At 45.4% G+C, this 17,490-nt stretch overlaps 3 protein-coding genes across 3 annotated transcripts; all 3 read left to right on the top strand.

Moving 5' to 3' along the window:
- The first annotated feature begins 10,020 nt into the window (after positions 1 to 10,020).
- On the top strand, positions 10,021 to 10,930 carry LOC112901031 (nuclear transcription factor Y subunit C-2-like). The gene has a single exon (XM_025969846.1). It carries the CDS (start codon positions 10,251 to 10,253, stop codon positions 10,635 to 10,637), a length of 387 nt encoding a protein of 128 aa, XP_025825631.1. The 5' UTR covers positions 10,021 to 10,250; the 3' UTR covers positions 10,638 to 10,930.
- A 472-nt stretch (positions 10,931 to 11,402) lies between these two features.
- Positions 11,403 to 12,941, top strand: LOC112900919 (pentatricopeptide repeat-containing protein At3g29230-like). The gene has a single exon (XM_025969690.1). It carries the CDS (start codon positions 11,403 to 11,405, stop codon positions 12,939 to 12,941), a length of 1,539 nt encoding a protein of 512 aa, XP_025825475.1.
- Positions 12,942 to 13,669: 728 nt separating this feature from the next.
- LOC112901612 (pre-mRNA cleavage factor Im 25 kDa subunit 2) lies at positions 13,670 to 17,438 on the top strand. Its single transcript, XM_025970562.1, has 7 exons — positions 13,670 to 13,984; positions 15,000 to 15,045; positions 15,208 to 15,301; positions 15,398 to 15,471; positions 16,160 to 16,246; positions 16,326 to 16,436; positions 16,883 to 17,438. Exons 1-7 carry the CDS (start codon positions 13,860 to 13,862, stop codon positions 16,952 to 16,954), a joined length of 609 nt encoding a protein of 202 aa, XP_025826347.1. The 5' UTR covers positions 13,670 to 13,859; the 3' UTR covers positions 16,955 to 17,438.
- Positions 17,439 to 17,490: the final 52 nt, after the last annotated feature.

Genomic DNA, 17,490 nt, shown 5'->3' with positions numbered 1-17,490 from the left:
AATCTCAAGATGAAGCTCATGGGGGAGAAATTGATATGAAAAAGAAAAGTGTGGCATTCAAAGCTCAAGATAGCAAAAAGGAAGAAGAAAGTGAGTGCCAAGAAGAAGAATCGGATGAAGAGATGGCTCTCTTTGTCAAGAGATTCAATAGAATGATGAACAAGAAGAACTTTGGCAAGAAAGGTCAATCATCAAGAAAAAATCCTTTTATGGACAAGACTTGCTTCCAATGCAGTGAAATGGGTCATATTAGTGTCAATTGTCCAAACAAGAAAGATGACAAGAACAAGAAGGATAAGAAAAATGATGAAAAGAAGAAGAAGAAGTTCATCAAGAAGAAGAAGAATGGTCAAGCTTATTTTGTTGAGTGGGATTCCGATGCAAGCTCCAATGATGATGATGATGATCATGATGACAAGCCATCCAAGAGAGTTGCCGGGATCGCCATCAAGGAGGCTCCATCACTCTTCTCCACACCACATTATCTTATGGCAAAGGGTGGTGCAAAGGTGAACTACAAGTCCGGAGGAAGGCATTGGGTGCTTGATAGTGGATGCACTCAACACATGACCGGAGATCTAATGATGTTTTCCTCTCTAGATGAGAATGTGGATGACTATAGTGATATTATCTTTGGTGACAATAGCCGAGGCAAAGTCAAAGGAGTTGGTACAATTTTAATCTCAAGTGATCATTCTCTTTCAAAAGTATTGTTGGTTGATTCTCTCAAGTTTAATCTCTTAGCGGTCACCCAACTTTGTGATTTTGGATATAAGTGTAGTTTCACTAAAGATGATGTTGCAGTGACTAGCTTGGATGGAAAAAATCACATTTTTACGGGATTTAGATATGAGGATGTATATCTTGTGGATTTTGCTACTAAAGAGGCAAACTTGTTTACATGTTTGTTCACTCAATTATCTTTGGGTTGGTCATGGCATAGAAGGTTTGGTCATGTTGGCATGAAACAACTCAACCGTCTCATTAAGCATGATTTAGTAGTTGGCTTAAAGAATGTGAAGTTTGAGAAAGATAAGTTATGTAGTGCATGTCAAGCCGGAAAGCAAGTTGCAAATGCTCATCCTACTAAGAGTGTCATGTCAACCGAGAGACCATTGGAATTATTGCATATTGATTTATTTGGTCCTACAACATATAAAAGTATTGGTGGAAATTGCTATTGTCTTGTGGTAGTGGATGATTACTCAAGGTATACTTGAGTTTTCTTTCTTCATGACAAAGCCGATACTTATGACATATTCAAGAAATTCTTGACAAGGGCCGAAAATGAATTTGAACTCAAGGTGAAGAAAGTGAGAAGTGACAATGGAAGTGAATTTAAAAACACAAGAGTTGAAGAATGGTGTGATGAGAAAGGAATCAAACATGAATTTTCAACCAAGTACACTCCGGAACAAAATGGTCTTGTTGAGCGGAAAAATAGAATCTTGATTGATATGGCAAGATCAATGCTCTCCGAGTACAATGTTTTCGATAGCTTTTGGGCCGAAGCAATCAACATGGCTTGCCATGCGTCTAATAGATTGTATTGCCATAGATATCATAACAAGACCCTATATGAGTTGCACGTTGGAAGGAAACCAAATATATCATATTTTAGAGTGTTTGGTTACAAATGCTATATTCTCAAGAAGGGAACTAGGTTATCAAAGTTTCAAAGCAAATGTGATGAGGGTTTTCTTCTCGGGTATTCATCTTGTAGCAAGGCTTATCAGGTCTACAACAAAACACATGGTATTGTTGAAGAAGCATATGATGTTGAATTTGATGAAACAAATGGGTCTCATAATGAACAAGAAAATCTTGATGATGTGAGAAGTGATGGTTTAAGGAATGCAATGAAAAATATGTCAATTGGTGATGTTAGATCAAGAGAAGAAGATGAAGGTGATGATGGTCATTCTATCTCTATTAGAGTTAATCCTTCAACCTCTATCTCAAATGATCAAGCACAACAAATAGTGCAAGATTCAAGTAATGATGATTCTCAAGTACAAGATCCAGTTGGTTCATCAAGTGCACCTTCTCCATCAACTCAAGAACCCATCGCTCCTCAAAGAACTCATCATATTCTTGCAAAGGATCACCCCGTGGATCAAATTATGGGTGATATTAGTAAGGATGTCCAAATTCGATCTCGCATTGCTTCATTTTGTGAACATTATTCTTTTGTATCTTTTCTTGAACCTAACCGTGTAGATGATGCATTGAGAGATCCAGATTGGTTGAATGCTATGCATGAAGAATTGAATAATTTCACCCGGAATCAAGTTTGGGATCTAGTTGAGAGGCCTAGAAATTGTAATGTCATTGGCACTAAATGGGTTTTTCGAAACAAGCAAAATTAAGATGGAATGGTTGTGAGAAATAAGGCAAGATTGGTGGCTCAAGGCTTCACTCAAGTTGAAGGTTTGGATTTGGATGAAACTTTTGCCCCCGTTGCTAGACTAGAAGCTATTAGAATCTTATTAGCTTATGCGTGCTCTCACAACATAAAACTTTTTCAAATGGATGTGAAAAGTACTTTCTTAAATGGCAAGATTAGTGAACTTATTTTCGTTGAGCAACCTCCCGGTTTTGAAGATCCCAAGAAGTCAAATCATGTATACAAGCTCTCTAAAGCTCTTTATGGTTTGAAGCAAGCTCCACGAGCTTGGTATGAAAGATTGAGGGACTTTCTTATTTCCAAGGGATTCAAAATTGGTAAGGTTGACACTACCTTGTTCACTAAAACTATTGGTAAGGATTTGTTTGTTTGTCAAATTTATGTTGATGATATTATCTTTGGTTCAACTAACCCAAGTTTTTGTGAGGAATTTGGTGAAATGATGTCTAGGGAATTTGAGATGTCCATGATCGGTGAATTGAGTTTCTTTCTTGGACTTCAAATCAAGCAACTCAAGGAAGGCACCTTTGTGTGTCAATCAAAATATGTGAAGGATATCTTGAAGAAATTTGGTATGGAAGATGTAAAACCAATCAAGACTCCTATAGCCACAAATGGGCATCTCGACCTAGATGAGGGAGGTAATCCGGTTGATCAAAAGCTTTACCGTTCTATGATTGGTAGTTTGCTTTATTTGACCGCATCTAGGCCCGATATCATGTTTAGTGTTTGCATGTGTGCACGATTTCAAGCCGCACCTAGAGAATGTCATTTGACCGCCGTCAAAAGGATTTTGAGATACTTGAAATATACTCCTAATATTGGTTTATGGTATCCCAAGGGTGCTCATTTTGATTTGGTTGGATTCTCGGATTCGGACTATGCGGGGTGCAAGGTTGATAGGAAGAGCACTTCTGGTGGTTGTCAATTTCTTGGTAGGTCTCTTGTTTCTTGGTCTTCAAAGAAACAAAATTCCGTGGCTCTTTCAACTGCCGAAGCGGAATATATTTCGGCCGAAAGTTGTTGTGCACAATTGTTATGGATGAAGCAAACTCTTCTTGACTATGGTGTGAAATTTGATGAAATTTTCTTGTTGTCTGATAATGAAAGTGCTGTAAAGATTGCTACTAATCCGGTTCAACATTCAAGAACCAAGCATATTGATATCCGCCATCATTTTCTTAGAGATCATGTGAACAAGGGTGATATCAAGATTGATGGTATTGACACGGATGATCAATTAGCCGATATATTTACTAAGCCCTTGGATGAATCTCAGTTTTGCAAGTTGAGAAATGAGTTAAACATCATTGACTTCTCAAATGTGGCTTGAAAACTAGCACATGTGGCATATGGTTCTTTCATGTTTTTCTTTGTTTCATTTTTCTGAATTTTTGAGGGATTTTTGAGCCGTTTATGACTTTTCATGATTTCACTCGATTTATTTTTGAATTCTTATTATAACTTGCTCATATGAGGGTTTGGAGGGTTTTCATGCAAGATTTGAGATTTTTAGATTTTTATATGAGCAATGATCCCATATTGAAGTTGGAATTGTGAAAATTGGCAAAATTCTGAACAGATTGACATTTGGTACAGCGGACGGTTCGCGGGTAAGAGGCGGACGGTCCGCAGTTCATGAGACTTGTTCACCAGAGGCATTGCAAAGTTATTTTGGGCCGCAGAGTTACGAATCGGACGGTCCGCGGGTAAGAGGCGGACGGTCCGCTGTTCATTAGGATTGATCACCAGAGACTCTGCAGAATTGATGTCAGCAGTAAAATTTCAAAGCGGACGGTCCGCCTGGATGTCACGGACGGTCCGCCACTCGACAGAAAGATGGGGCCGACCAGACTTGGCTTATATTAGGCTGTCTCTTTCTCTCCTCCCACCAAACCGAGCCTTTCTCTCCAAAAGCACTCTCTCTTTCTCTCTCAAGCACGTGGGGAAGACTTCAAGGTCAAGGCTTTTTGGCGTGATTCGCGGACAGTCCGAGCACATCCCCGGACTCTTATCGAGATTCTTCATCATGTCCTCTCAGTATTTCGATGAATCCCTAACTCTTGTTTTTGGATTTCTTCATTGGAAAGAGTTAGGGTTAGTTGCTCCGATCTACTTTTCAGCCATGGATTCTTGTAAATTCTTGGGGCATCTTGTTCCTAGTGATGAGGAGATGGTGTAGTTTTAATTTGGTTGGTGGATTTGAATCTAAACTCAAATTGTGGATGGATCAAATGTTGGGGCGACTGTTGTGTTCCTGCGCTGAACAGATGAGTCGCGGACGGTCCGTGTTCAGTAGGCGGACGGTCCGCGTCAGCAAGCGGACGGTCTGCGGGTGTCTTGCGGACGGTCCGCTAGTGTCAAATTTTTTCAGCAAGATTCTGAATTGACTCATATGATTATGGATTGGATCTCTTACTTTTGTAACTGTTCCTATGGTCAATTCTTGATCTCAGACCACCTCGGAAAATTCTCATAGCATTCACATCAAAAATCAAGAAAGCTGGGACATCAAAGAGGCAAAGAGACGGTGATAATTCTGATGACTCGGACTATGATCCTATCCTAGTGAGATGGCTGTAGCATTCTCTGTGGGTGGTGTTGGTGATGAATCTTCAGAGGAAGAATTTGAGGATTTTGAAGATGATGTTACTGTTCTGATGGGGCTAGATCTTTCTAGCCGTCAATGGACTGCTGAGAGCTATGCCAACGCTAGAGCAGTGAATCAGTTCGACATGCCTTGTGACACCAACATTCTCTTCTTCAAAACCAAAGTACAACAAGATGCTTACTTCGGTCATCTAGTTAAGAAGACTGTGTTCAAATATCAAACCATTGACCTAGGCTATATGAGATCACATCCTGTCATGACTGATCTCGTGGATAGATTCGGGGAAATGGGGTTAGCAAATTTTCTGCAACATAGATGTGATTGGAATGAAACAGTCATACGCCAGTTCTATGCCACCCTAGAGATTGATATGGTAGAGGCCACATTTAAATGGTCAACTGGGAAGAGAACATATTTTGCTACATTTGCTCAGTTTGCTGCAGCTAACCAGTTGGACTATGATTTCATTATTAGTGAGCAAAGCATGAATGTTGTCTTAGAAAACCCTTTGGATGAGAATGACTACCCTATGTACTATGAGCCTGCACATCTTGGTATTGCTAGAAGCTTTGGGGGAACTCAAGGTCTGAGGCATCATCCAGCTGTGATCAATAAAATTGCAAGAGTTACATTCATGCCTAAGAGTGGAAACAAGGACAAAGTTAGAGGGCTCTATTGGAATGTGATATCTCATGTCATGAATGGGAATAGAGTTGATGTCATTGCTCTTATTATGATGCCATTAATATTTTAATTTGTGTTGAACTCTATTGGATGGACTTATGCTTTATATCTTGCGTGGATTTGGATTGTCATTTGTGATGAACTATGTTGATTTGTGCTACTTCTATTTACTTATGTTCGTCTTGTGGTTGTGAGGCTATGGTAATCAAGCTAAAATTCATGTCATATATATCGTGTATCTTGTATGCCTCGATTTCCACTTGTAGTGAAAACTCCGTCAAAATATTCATATATAGATATGTGTGCTCTTGGTATTCATTCAAATTTATATGCACATATCAAGGGGGAGTTCACTCTACTCATCGAACTTGGTGAATTTATTCATACAATATTCTGGAATTTTCAAGAAAAATGAGTAAGTTCTTCCAAAGTTCAATTTCAAGCTCACCTTATGCCTAGTGTATGAAGTTGACTTGAACACTTTTATCACTCCAAAACTTAGTATTGTCATCAATTACCAAAAAGGGGGAGATTGAAAGCATCTAGGCCCCTAATTCGAGTTTTGGTAATTAATGACAACGGTTTGTGGATTAACAATTCCTTTTTGAGAAAATGAGTATAGGTTGATCCACGGATGAATGAGGGTTATTTGTGAACGTGTGGATTTTTGGAGACGACGAGCAAAGCTTGGGCTCAAGGCAAAGGTATAAAATAGGGTCTTTTGAATTTTACCGGTCACAAGGTGTTTAGTGGATGAAAAGTGACCGGATTTGTTGGATAGATAGTCGTACTATCAAGAGGGGTCATGTACTCGTGCTTGACGGGTCTCTAGTGCCATTTTGCTCAAAATATCTAAGTGCATGCATGAGGGCTAACTACGCTGTGTCGGGTTTTTGAAAAAGAACAAGTTTGAGAGCTGACTGCTCAAGCGCGGACGGTCCGCCCCTTGGGTGCGGACGGTCCGCTACCGTTATCGAAGGTTCAGTGGGACTTTAACTCACTTCATTCCAGAAAGGGTGTTCTCTGGTCTGACTAGTGGTCTGGTCTGCGGACGGTCCGCCGCAGGGGCGTGGACGGTCCACTGGCCTTCTGATAAATTGATCCAGAAACTTTGCTGTCATTGCTGAGATGGTGTCGAGGGCGGCCGCCAGCCGTTCGGCTGTGAGCCTGACTTCGACTCTCACCCACTGCTCCTCTCTGATGGTGGACGCCGGGTTGTGTTGATCCAGCTGGATCCAAGCCCTCTGCGCGTAGAGAAGTGCTTGACGCACCTCCGGTCATGACTGCGCTCGAGAATGGCCGTCACCCTGGCGATGTTGGCCACCGGAGTCCTGAAACCCTGTTCGCTTACGACGGCGAACTCAGGGTCAAGCTCGCGATGCATGGATCGCCTACGCTCGTTGGCCCTCCTCCGCCGGATTGCGCGGGCCCTGTTCCTGGCCCTCCGCGCCTCACGATCGGCGTCGTTCTCGTCACCGGCGTTGGCCGTGATCTCATCTTCGGAGATCGCTTCAAAGTTGATGATAGGAAGGTCCCTATCGCCCTCGCCTTCTTCGGCCATCAGCACCTGGCGGGAGGAAAGCTCATGAGAACTTTCGTCGACTAGTTCAGTCGACCCCTCCGCCACGGTGGCCAATGGCCTGCCCTCTTGAAAAGGCAAGGGCTCAAGGTGGGCCACAAGTCGACCCTCTGCTTCGAGTAGATCGGAGAGCCTCATGCCCCTCCAATGCACAATGCGGCCCTTTGGCAGAGAGGCAATCACCAGGTCACCGGGACCAGAACAACCCGAAGCCCCCCGACACGCGGTGGCTTCAGGCTTTCCATCCTGGAGAAACAAGTCCATGTCCTTCTCTAGCACAGAGAGGGACCTAGAGACGCCGGCCTCCTGAAGATTAGTAGCCGGTTTGCATGAGCCGAGCTGAGATCGGTTATGCAAATCCCTAGATTGGAACAAGTCCAAACCAGGGAAAGTTGTCGCAACGCCAGAAGAAGTCGAGCCTGGAGCAGACTCGATCTCGATCTGTGCTGCGGAGGTATGGAGCGACAAGTTGTCGAGTTCGTCGACGAACTTGTCGAGGTCGCTGCGAGGATCCGTAGCGACGGTTTTTGGCCTCATGTCGACGAGGAATTGCCGAAAGCTGCCCGCACCATCTGCGATGCAAACCCACGAGCCAAAAATGAATGTCCTGCCCTGAGAGGGAACTGACCTGATGAAATTGAAAGATGCCATCGAGCTCGCCGGTGGATCTTCGACGCACTCCCCTACCTAGCGCGCTAGCTGTCGGTGTTTAACCGGCTGCCCACCGAGGGATATACCCAAGGTGGTAAGTTTTGGGTGAGGAGATGCCGAGATCAAGAACTCGAAGGTGCAAGGAACACAAGATTTAGACAGGTTCGGGCCGCACAGAGCGTAACACCCTACGTCCTGTACGATGGTTTGTATTCCCTTTGGTGTAGAATGACCTAATGATCTTCTGTTTTGAGAGGGGTCCTTGACCTCCCTTATATATCCGAGAGGCCAGAGTTACAAAGATACTAACCAACCTCCGCTGAGGGATCATACCAGAACATATCTCGGGTAGATCCCCTCCGTGTTGGTTAGCTCTATCTCCTATTTAAACGGGATAAACAAGAGATGAACAAAATGAATAAGAGATAAGACGGACTTAATCTCTTAGACCTCTTTAAACTACGTTATGTGCCCAGCCCGGTGGCCCCGGGTCTGACAGTGGGAGATCAAAATGATGTAGTAGTTCCTCCAAAAAGAAAATAGCGAGCCAACAGAATATACAACAGAATAGCGAGCCAACATTCTTACTGACAAATTTGATCTTTTAGCAAATAGCGAGCCAACAGAATATACAAGTGCCACCACTAGTACCTCCACCTTTTGCACAGGCCGGTTGGCCATCAACTTCACCTCAGGTATGATAGTTAAGGATTCAAATGTTAGTTCATAGTCATTGCAAAATATGATCACTCTAAATAAATAAATGTTATCCAATTAGTTATCTTTCAAACTAATCTTGTCCATTTATCTTTTATAGCCTTTTCACACCCCACCACCTAACTTAGCGGCACCGGGAGAATCACACGTTGATCCAACATCGAATTGGGCGGATCAATTCATTGGAAGTGCCGGATCAATTCAACCAGGTGATGGAGGTGGCCAAACTTAAGTGAAATATTATTGTTGTATGAATTTGTTCGATATGATACTTGTATGAAGTTTGTGAACTTTGATTATGAACCTGTGAAGTTTATGTACGTGGATATATGAATTGTGTATTTGCGTGCAATTTCTGATTGTGAATTATAATTGTGGATAAAATTTGATTATATATAATGTTTGTGGTTGGTTTTGGGGTTTCAAGCTGTGCTGTTGGTCTGGGGAAGCTTAACTTCCGACGGTTTTTGGGCAGCCGTCGGAAGTTTGCTGGGCTTAACTTCCGACGGCCACCTAAACCGTCGGAAGTTAAGAGACGGCCGTCAGTCACCGTTTAATAGCTAACTTCCGACGGTTTTAACGGGCCGTCGAAAGTTAATAAACTTCCGACGATTTTGTTGTAAAGCCGTCGGAAGTTGCAAATTTTCGACGATCTAGACCCGACGTGCAAACTTCCGACGGTTTAGCGGTAACTTCCGACGGAGCCGTCGGAAGTTACCAGTTTTCCTATAGTGCCGGGAAGGGCATCTTCTTCCTGATCCATCTTTGCCTGACCTCAGGCTCCCATCAAATCAATCCGTATGTGTTCTTGTTCCTGGTTTAGCCCCTTTTGTCAGTGAACTGAAGAAAGCAATTTGACGTTGCACATTTGCAATTGCAATAGTAGAGAACTGACGATCTGAACAGTTTTCAGTCACTAGTTACAAAACGTAACACCTGCATTGCACCGAGCCGTGACGAGTGAAAAAAAACAATCTAACTAGACAGAAAAGATGAATCGTTTATGTTACTCCAACAGGTCTGAACATATTTAGCCAGTTCGTCATGCCCCTTTTGCATCGTGAATAGCGTTGAAATATTGACGAGATTATTATCCCAGTGGCACCCTCTACTTGATCTTTGACGAAGCAGCTCGTGAACCCTGGCCGTTTCTATGCTTCCTGCGAGCTCTCGCCATCGCAATCTGGGTGACAAGTGCTGTGATGCCAGCAAGAGGGCAGCAGCGCGCAAGGATGCAAGCAACATCGTCCAAATCTGACCGCGCACAGTACAGGCGAAAGCTACGTCCAAATCAATTCGATCTCTACTCCCCCTGCGTACTCTATCTCTTCCTTTGTTTATCTGCGTCTCTCTACTGCCGGTCCTTGTCGAAGCAGCCGGCCGCCTCCATTGCCGGCCTTGGGCAGCGACGCGCCATGCCACGCGCTCCACCTCACCCTCATGGCCTCACCTCACTCATTGCAGGGTCAAACGCCACATGCGTATATAACATCCATCCCTTCTCGTCTTCTCTTCACCCCGGCGAATAATAATATAGCCTGTGATCTATCCATCGATCGATCGTTGCACCGGCGGCGGCGGCGAGCGCCATCACCACCAGCATGAGGCAGGCGAGGCCGTACTCAGGGATCTTCTGCGGCGGGGTGTCTGCGCGGACGGGGCCGCACGCGCTCCCGCTGGCGCGCATCAAGAAGATCATGAAGCGCTCGGCGGGGGAGACAGCGGACGGCGGCGCCAGGATGATCTCCGGCGAGGCGCCCGTGGTGTTCTCCAAGGCGTGCGAGCTCTTCATCGCCGAGCTCACGCGCCGCGCCTGGGCGGCCACGCTGGAGGGCAAGCGCCGCACCGTGCACAAGGAGGACGTCGCCACGGCCGTGCAGAACACCGACCTGTTCGACTTCCTCGTCGACGTCGTCATGGCGGACGCCGGTGGCGGCGGGCATGCGGCGGCCGGCCAGTACGACGAAGACGACGGCGCGCTGGAGTAACTAAGCTGCGAGTGAATTTGCAGCCTGCTCCTTGTGGTCACGAGAACCACCGTACCTAAGCTACCGTGCTACTTCGACGGTGGAATTGAACTAATGAATTCACCCGAGTAAAGGGCATGCTACTTCGTCAGTGTACCTTAATTTTCTGGTTCCTCTTTTCAGCTAGCTACCTACTCCGTATGCAACAAGGGCAATGATACAGTAACTTGTAACTTTTTTTTTCATGCAATCCTGTTAACCTGTTACAACTGAATGAATGAAATTGGCATTGCTAGAGCCACGTACGTGTACCTCATTTCTTCATTTCTTGGCAGTATGGGGTATGGCAATCTGTCACTTTCTTTTCTGAGGTCGGATCCATTGTTGTTGGTGGCGCTGATGTCACGATGCGCACGCGTTGAGGTCATCTTGTTGAGTAGAGTCTGAACTTCTGAATTGTGCAAGACTGCAAGAAGCGCAGCTGCAAACTGAAATCCATACACTTGAATTCAGACTGTTGCGAGCCCGCATGAAAGGAGCACGCCAGTACGACACCGTCTGAAAATTGTTCAGAAACTGACATGGCGTTTGCAGGCGCCGAAGTGGTTCAAGGCACGTGCAGCCACCAGCGCGAATCTAGAGGTGCACCGCACATGGATAGGATCGCCCGCTGAAATCACAGACGCCGATGAGTCAGTGACTCCGGCGACCGCACCCTCACAACCGATTGTCCACCCTGGTCTTCTCCGCCGCCGGCAGCCGGCGCAGCCTGCTTATATGAGGCCCATGAGCCTCCAGCTCCCACACCGCGTTCCGATCCTCCTCAAGGACTGCGCCAGCAAGCGGCAGCTCGACCAGATCCATGGCTTGCTCCTCACCTCCTGCCTCCACCGCCTCCCGGGCATGCGGGCCCTCCTCGTCCGCCGCGCCACCGAGCTCGGCGACACGGCGCACGCGGACCTGCTCTTCTCCTCGTTCCGGGGGACCGATCCACCTGACGCGGTCGCGCTCTACAACGCCATGATCCGGGGCTGCGCCTACCACGGCCCCCACGGCCGCGCCCTCGATCTGTTCGCCGAAATGACGCGCCGTGGGGAGGGCCTCGCCCCCGACAGCTTCACCTACCCGTACGTCGTGGACGCGTGCGCGAGGCTGAAGGTGTGGCGGAGCGCCGAGGCGGTGCACTGCCGGGTGCTCAAGGAGGGGCTGGACGCCGTGCCGGCCGTCGGCAGCTCGCTGCTCGCGTTCTACGTCGCCCGTGGCTCGCTGGGCGACGCGAGGAGGGTGTTCGACGGCTTCGCTATCAAGACCGTTGGCCTGTCAAACAGGATGGTGTCGGAGTACGCCAAGGCTCGAGATATCAAGTCGGCGTGGGAGTTGTTTGATGCCATGGCGGAGAGGGATGTCGTGTCGTGGAACGCGATGCTCACCGCATACGTCAAGGCGGCGGACGTCGTGGCAGCAACGGAGCTGTTTGCGAGAATGCCAGTGAAGAACATCATATCATGGACGACGATGATCAGGGTGCTATCCGATGCAGGCGATTTCGTGGGCATGAGGAGTCTGTTCAACCGGATGCCTGAAAGGAACCTGGTGTCCTGGAACTGCATCCTCTCGAGTTACACCAAGCATGGAAGGTTCCGGCAGGCGCTCCAGATGTTTCCTCGGATGCTGCTTGAAGGTCTCATCCCTGACAGCTTCACTGTTGTCTCGGTTCTCTCCGCTTGCGAGAACTTGAGGAAACTGAGGCTGGGCAGATGGATCCATGCCAACCTGGTGACTCCGGCGCTCCAGGTCCACGCTGAGGTTGGGACGGCCTTAATCGAAATGTACGCGATGTGCGGTGACATAGCCCGTGCACTGGTTGTCTTCTTCAAGATGGACAGGAAGGATGTCTTCTCCTGGAACGTTATGATCAGAGCCCTCGCCGTGCACAGACAAGCTGACGATGCCTTCAAGCTGTTTGATCTCATGAGGAAACTAGGTTTCCGGCCCAACCATTTCACCTTCATGGGCGTCCTGCTGGCATGCAGGTATGGCTCTCTCGTTGACGAAGGCCGCAGGTTGTTTGGCATGATGCAGAAGGACTATGGCATTCCACCGTCATTGCAGCACTATGGGTGCTTGATCGATCTGCTCTGTTGCAACGGCCATGTCGACGAAGCAGTGGCCGTGCTCCAGGGCATGCCTTGTCGACCTGATTCTGAAGTCTGGAGGGCACTGCTTGGCGGGTGTAGGATTGAAGCTGGCCTCGGATCAGCCGAGGAAGCGACAATGGGTGTAGTTCAGTCAAGCGGTCATGAGATGTGTGTGGCATCGACATGAATACAGCTGTTATATATGATAGCATTGATTTTGCTGTCGAATAAGCTGATTCTTTTGGTTTTCTTCTGCCAGACTTTGATTCTTTAGCTGAAATCTGAAACTATACAAAGTTTACAGAGTTCCATGTGGTTCATTCCTGAACCTGCAGTGGCAAATTGGGCTACTGTTTGTACTGGGAAACAAGAGTAGCAGATTACACTATGTAAATTAGTGTCGATGGCTTGTGAATTGTGTGAGCACCAAAGTTTCGTTTTAACATGCTACTCCTGTTACTACCAGCATCCCTGCTTTGAGATGTTCGTCCGTTGTTGCGGAGCAGTGTAGTTTACCGCAAGTTCAGGACTCCTTTTGGATTTTTCAAACGAATCAGGCAGATGAATTGCCGATTATACTAGCAAGAAGATGAAATCTAAACTGCACGGTACAACTAATTGGAAAAAATAGAAAGAAGATAGAGACTACCTTTTGCGGATCTCAAAAAAAAAGTCACACAAATATCTAATCGAATTGGCAAGTATCTGGACTTGAAATCGCATCTTTGATGTATTTGATTAACTTTCATAATCGAGCATCGCGAAACGCTTTGTTGGACTACTAGGAGACACTGGCAGTCGAGCATGTAAAGAGCTTCGAGATAGATCGGACGGCTTACACCAACAAGTTTCGTTGTCCCGCACCATCGGGTCGTCCATCCATATTAAAACACACTGAACCGACCGAACCCAAACACGACTCGCCTGTCCAGTTGTGATCGAGACCGGGACCCTTCGCAGCGCCTCCCCCCAAACCCGAGTCGATTCGACCAAAGCCCACCACCAGCCTCTGCCCGCCGCCACCCCGCCGCCTCCGGCGACCGCCGGAGCCTCCACAACAAGAGGAGATCTCGTTGGAGCGGAGGAGCAGGAAGAGGGGGAGAAGATGGTGAGCTCTTCGTCGCCGGTGGTGAACGTGTACCCGCTCGCCAACTACACGTTCGGCACCAAGGAGCCCAAGATGGAGAAGGACACCTCCGTCGCCGACCGCCTTGCCCGCATGAAGGTCAAGTAAGTGTTTGTCTCCGTCACGCCCGTCTTCGGTTCGGCCCCTGGCTCCGCCGCCCTGACCCAAACCCTAGATTTCCTATTCTCGTCGGGAACCCTAAACCCTAGCGCCCAGATCACGGAACTCTTTAAGTTTTCTAGTTAGCGAAGGGAGGTGCTTGAACTGGAGAGTACTAGGCAACTTGTTGAGCCCACTGCTTGCACCGACATTGCTGCACCTTACCAGGCAATTTCTGGAAATGACTTCGATAGGCGTATGATTTTTGCTGGGTGTTCTAGCCTAATGTACATTATGCATCATGGTTCCTCGAAGGGAGAAAAAATGGGTCATGACTATTTTATGGAAATATTGTGTTCAGGGTGGATTCTGTTGATTGTTATTTTCGTGGTCAAGTTTCAGTTGAGTGGATTTGTTGGGAGGTGGGTAGCAGGATGTTGGACTGCAGTTTCAGTAACAGCTGAATAAGAGAAGTTAGAATGCTTTAATTTGTAAGTTAGGACATTTCCCATACTGCTTTAGGTTGTTTCACTTGCCTACTCTCGAGTTGGCAATATTGGATGGGTATTTTGATGGTCTGCAGTGGGGAAGAAAGAGAAACCATGCTGGCAAAAATTGCTAAAACCTGGTAAATAGTTCCGGGCTTTCAGGTTTTTAGGTGGTGCTGGTTGAATCATTCTATTACCATGAGCCGCCACTATCTGCTCGAGCACACCACAAATATTTATACCATACAATTGTGTTTGTCGAGACAATGGTGAGTAGAATGCCAACCACGATGGAAATGAATAATATCTCATTCAGTTCATTGTAAATATATCCTATTTCAATTCAAAGTTACATTTCTTTCAATAGACGTCAATACTTGTTTGTCTTAACAGCAGCGATTATGTCGTCTATATTTTATTTGTCTTTGTAAGAACCTTCCAAAAGTCAGGCTACCTTGCTAGTTATGCTCTTGTAAACTGGTTCCATCCAATGCACTATAAGCTAATCAGTACTCGCTTCTGTGAATGACAGCTACATGAAAGAAGGAATGCGCACAAGTGTTGAAGCAATCCTATTGGTATGTATCTCTTTTCTTTTTACGAATATTTCCTTGATAAGACATCTTTTTGTGCTTGAATGTCAAATTGTTGGTAAACTTCTAGTAACTTTTGATAATTAGCCTATGACCTTCGTAGCTTGAAAAACAAACTAAATCTTCACTTGGCACTTGCCTATACAGGTGCAAGAGCACAACCACCCCCACATACTGCTCCTGCAAATTGGAAATACATTTTGCAAACTTCCTGGTGGACGGTTGAAGCCTGGAGAAAATGGTGAGTATTTGTGCCCAGCTTCTATAGTATCCATTCTAATGTTAGTTTTATGTAGTTATGTATTTCTTTGCTGACATTTGTGAATGGAATATGCAGAAATTGAGGGTCTCAAAAGAAAGCTGTGCAGCAAACTTGCAGTGAACTCGCCTTCCTTTCCACCTAACTGGCAGGTATATTAGCTGTTATCAATTAGTCACGGCATACTTCAAATAGTGAGAAATTAGTTGTATCTGACTGTTCTCTGGTTTCTGTTACGTTGAGTAGTAATTATCTGCATATGGTAACCTTGAATGCTCCTGAACATGTGCATCCCAACATTCATATAGGCTGATTTAGTGTTAATCTAGAGAAGGAGAAAAATGAACTGTAGGTCCAAGCTTTCTGCCTCCCTCAACTCGCTATTTATCATGCTTGCTGTTGCTTTTTTGTTATTTAAGGCATATAATAACAAATCTGTATTTTAAACGTAGCCAAGTTGAAGCAGTGGCATGGTTGATTATTTGCACATTAATACTGTCACAGGTTTGAAGATGTGACATACGAACTGGCATATACTCTCCTTGCTTATTGTGCAACTATCTTTCCCCGTGTACTTCTTCACAGAAATATTCATGTAGATGTATGTTAGATGTGTTTTGGTTGATGGTGAACTTTCATCATAAGATGGAAATCAAGTATTCAGCATGTACTTTGGTGTATATATGCTCTAATACTTAGTATCTGCCAAAAGCAAAATTTGGGGTACTGTTCTTTTTTCTACATGTGGTTAAGAATATTGGAGCCTTCAAAAAGTAGAGCTAGTGCAGCATAATTCTCCTCCCATTGTTATAAAAGGTATAACATGCTTGCTACTTCCAGGTTGGGGAGTGTGTTGCTGTGTGGTGGAGGCCGAACTTTGAGACTGTGATGTATCCTTACTGCCCTCCGCATATCACCAAGCCCAAGGTACATTCTTGCTTTAAGAGCATTTTTTTTGACCTTGTATTGTTAGGATCATCATGGAAACGGATGATTTGTTGAACAGGAGTGCAAGAAGCTCTTCATCGTTCACCTTTCTGAAAGAGAGTATTTCGCTGTTCCAAGGAATTTGAAGCTGCTGGCTGTTCCACTGTTTGAACTCTACGACAATGTTCAGGTGATGTAGTAGAATTCAGTCCCATTGTTGCGATGGCCCTACACGAAAAAGTTTGGTAACCTTCACTTACCCATTTGAGTGTAATGCGGAATATGTCAAGGTGGAGTATTACCTATGTTGTTCTGGTTAACCTTGTTCCTTTTGTATCTCTTTGCTTTATTTCTTACTTCTTTCATCTACATTGCTCTGTGATGCCAGCAGCAGAAGTTTACTTGCTTATCTATAAGAAAACATGTTGATATAGTAGGATAATAGTTGAACCTTCAGTTCTTCATATTCTTATTCAGATTCTAGTGAGCCTTATCTATCATCGATTTAGTACATGGTTTCCCTAATTTTGTTTAGCCTTGTCACCACCTGCACTGTTAATTTTGTTATTGCGTTGTGCTTTCTAGAACTTGTTACAAATTTATGTATCTGAACCTTGCTTGTATACATTGATGCAGCGATATGGGCCTGTCATCTCCACTATCCCGCAGCAGCTTTCTAGGTTCCAGTTCAACATGGTTAGCTCTTAGGGCAACAAGACTGGAAGATTAGTTTGGCGGAGGCTGCTCTTTTGTCAGACTTATGTTGAGATGGATCTTTGACGTGCTGAGCCAGCTGATCGACGTACCATGACTGATTTTATTTCACCATGCTGGATTTTTATCTAGACTACAACAATGTAGACATGCATTTCTGACTGTATTTTGGTGGCTTATTCTGTTATCACAGCTCCAGCTGGTGCGTGATGTATGTTAGATTATTGCTGCTTGTTCTGTCGCGCTAATTGTTTATGTAGATGTACGTCTGTATGCTTGTTCCGCCGCTCCGGGTTTTGTTGTAACTTCACTAGCTCTTGAGGCTGCTATGTTTTTTTTTTTTGTTTTAGAGCTTGTAATGTTTATCCGCACGGAGCAACCCCTGTAAGCTGTAAACAGGCACATTGGCACATCTTATCTTAGGATAGAGGATAGGGTACACATGATTGGATATTTGAAAACATCTCGTTCCATCGTATCATGATTCACTAATCCTTGTGTAATGATGAATGCAAATATTTTATTGCTGG

The sequence above is a fragment of the Panicum hallii genome, chromosome 7 (genome assembly GCF_002211085.1).
Source record: "Panicum hallii strain FIL2 chromosome 7, PHallii_v3.1, whole genome shotgun sequence".
Lineage (NCBI taxonomy): Eukaryota > Viridiplantae > Streptophyta > Magnoliopsida > Poales > Poaceae > Panicum > Panicum hallii.
The sequence above is the reverse complement of the archived record's forward strand: the minus strand, read 5'-3'. Positions and strand labels throughout refer to the sequence as shown.

Bases quoted from the DNA above. Each gene is read 5' to 3' on its own strand.
- LOC112901031 (XM_025969846.1), top strand. From the start codon at position 10,251: ATGAGGCAGGCGAGGCCGTACTCAGGGATCTTCTGCGGCGGGGTGTCT.
- LOC112900919 (XM_025969690.1), top strand. From the start codon at position 11,403: ATGAGCCTCCAGCTCCCACACCGCGTTCCGATCCTCCTCAAGGACTGC.
- LOC112901612 (XM_025970562.1), top strand. From the start codon at position 13,860: ATGGTGAGCTCTTCGTCGCCGGTGGTGAACGTGTACCCGCTCGCCAAC. The intron at 15,302-15,397 runs GTGAGTATTTGT...TGGAATATGCAG, and splicing joins GTTGAAGCCTGGAGAAAATG to AAATTGAGGGTCTCAAAAGA. The intron at 15,472-16,159 runs GTATATTAGCTG...TGCTACTTCCAG, and splicing joins CCTTTCCACCTAACTGGCAG to GTTGGGGAGTGTGTTGCTGT.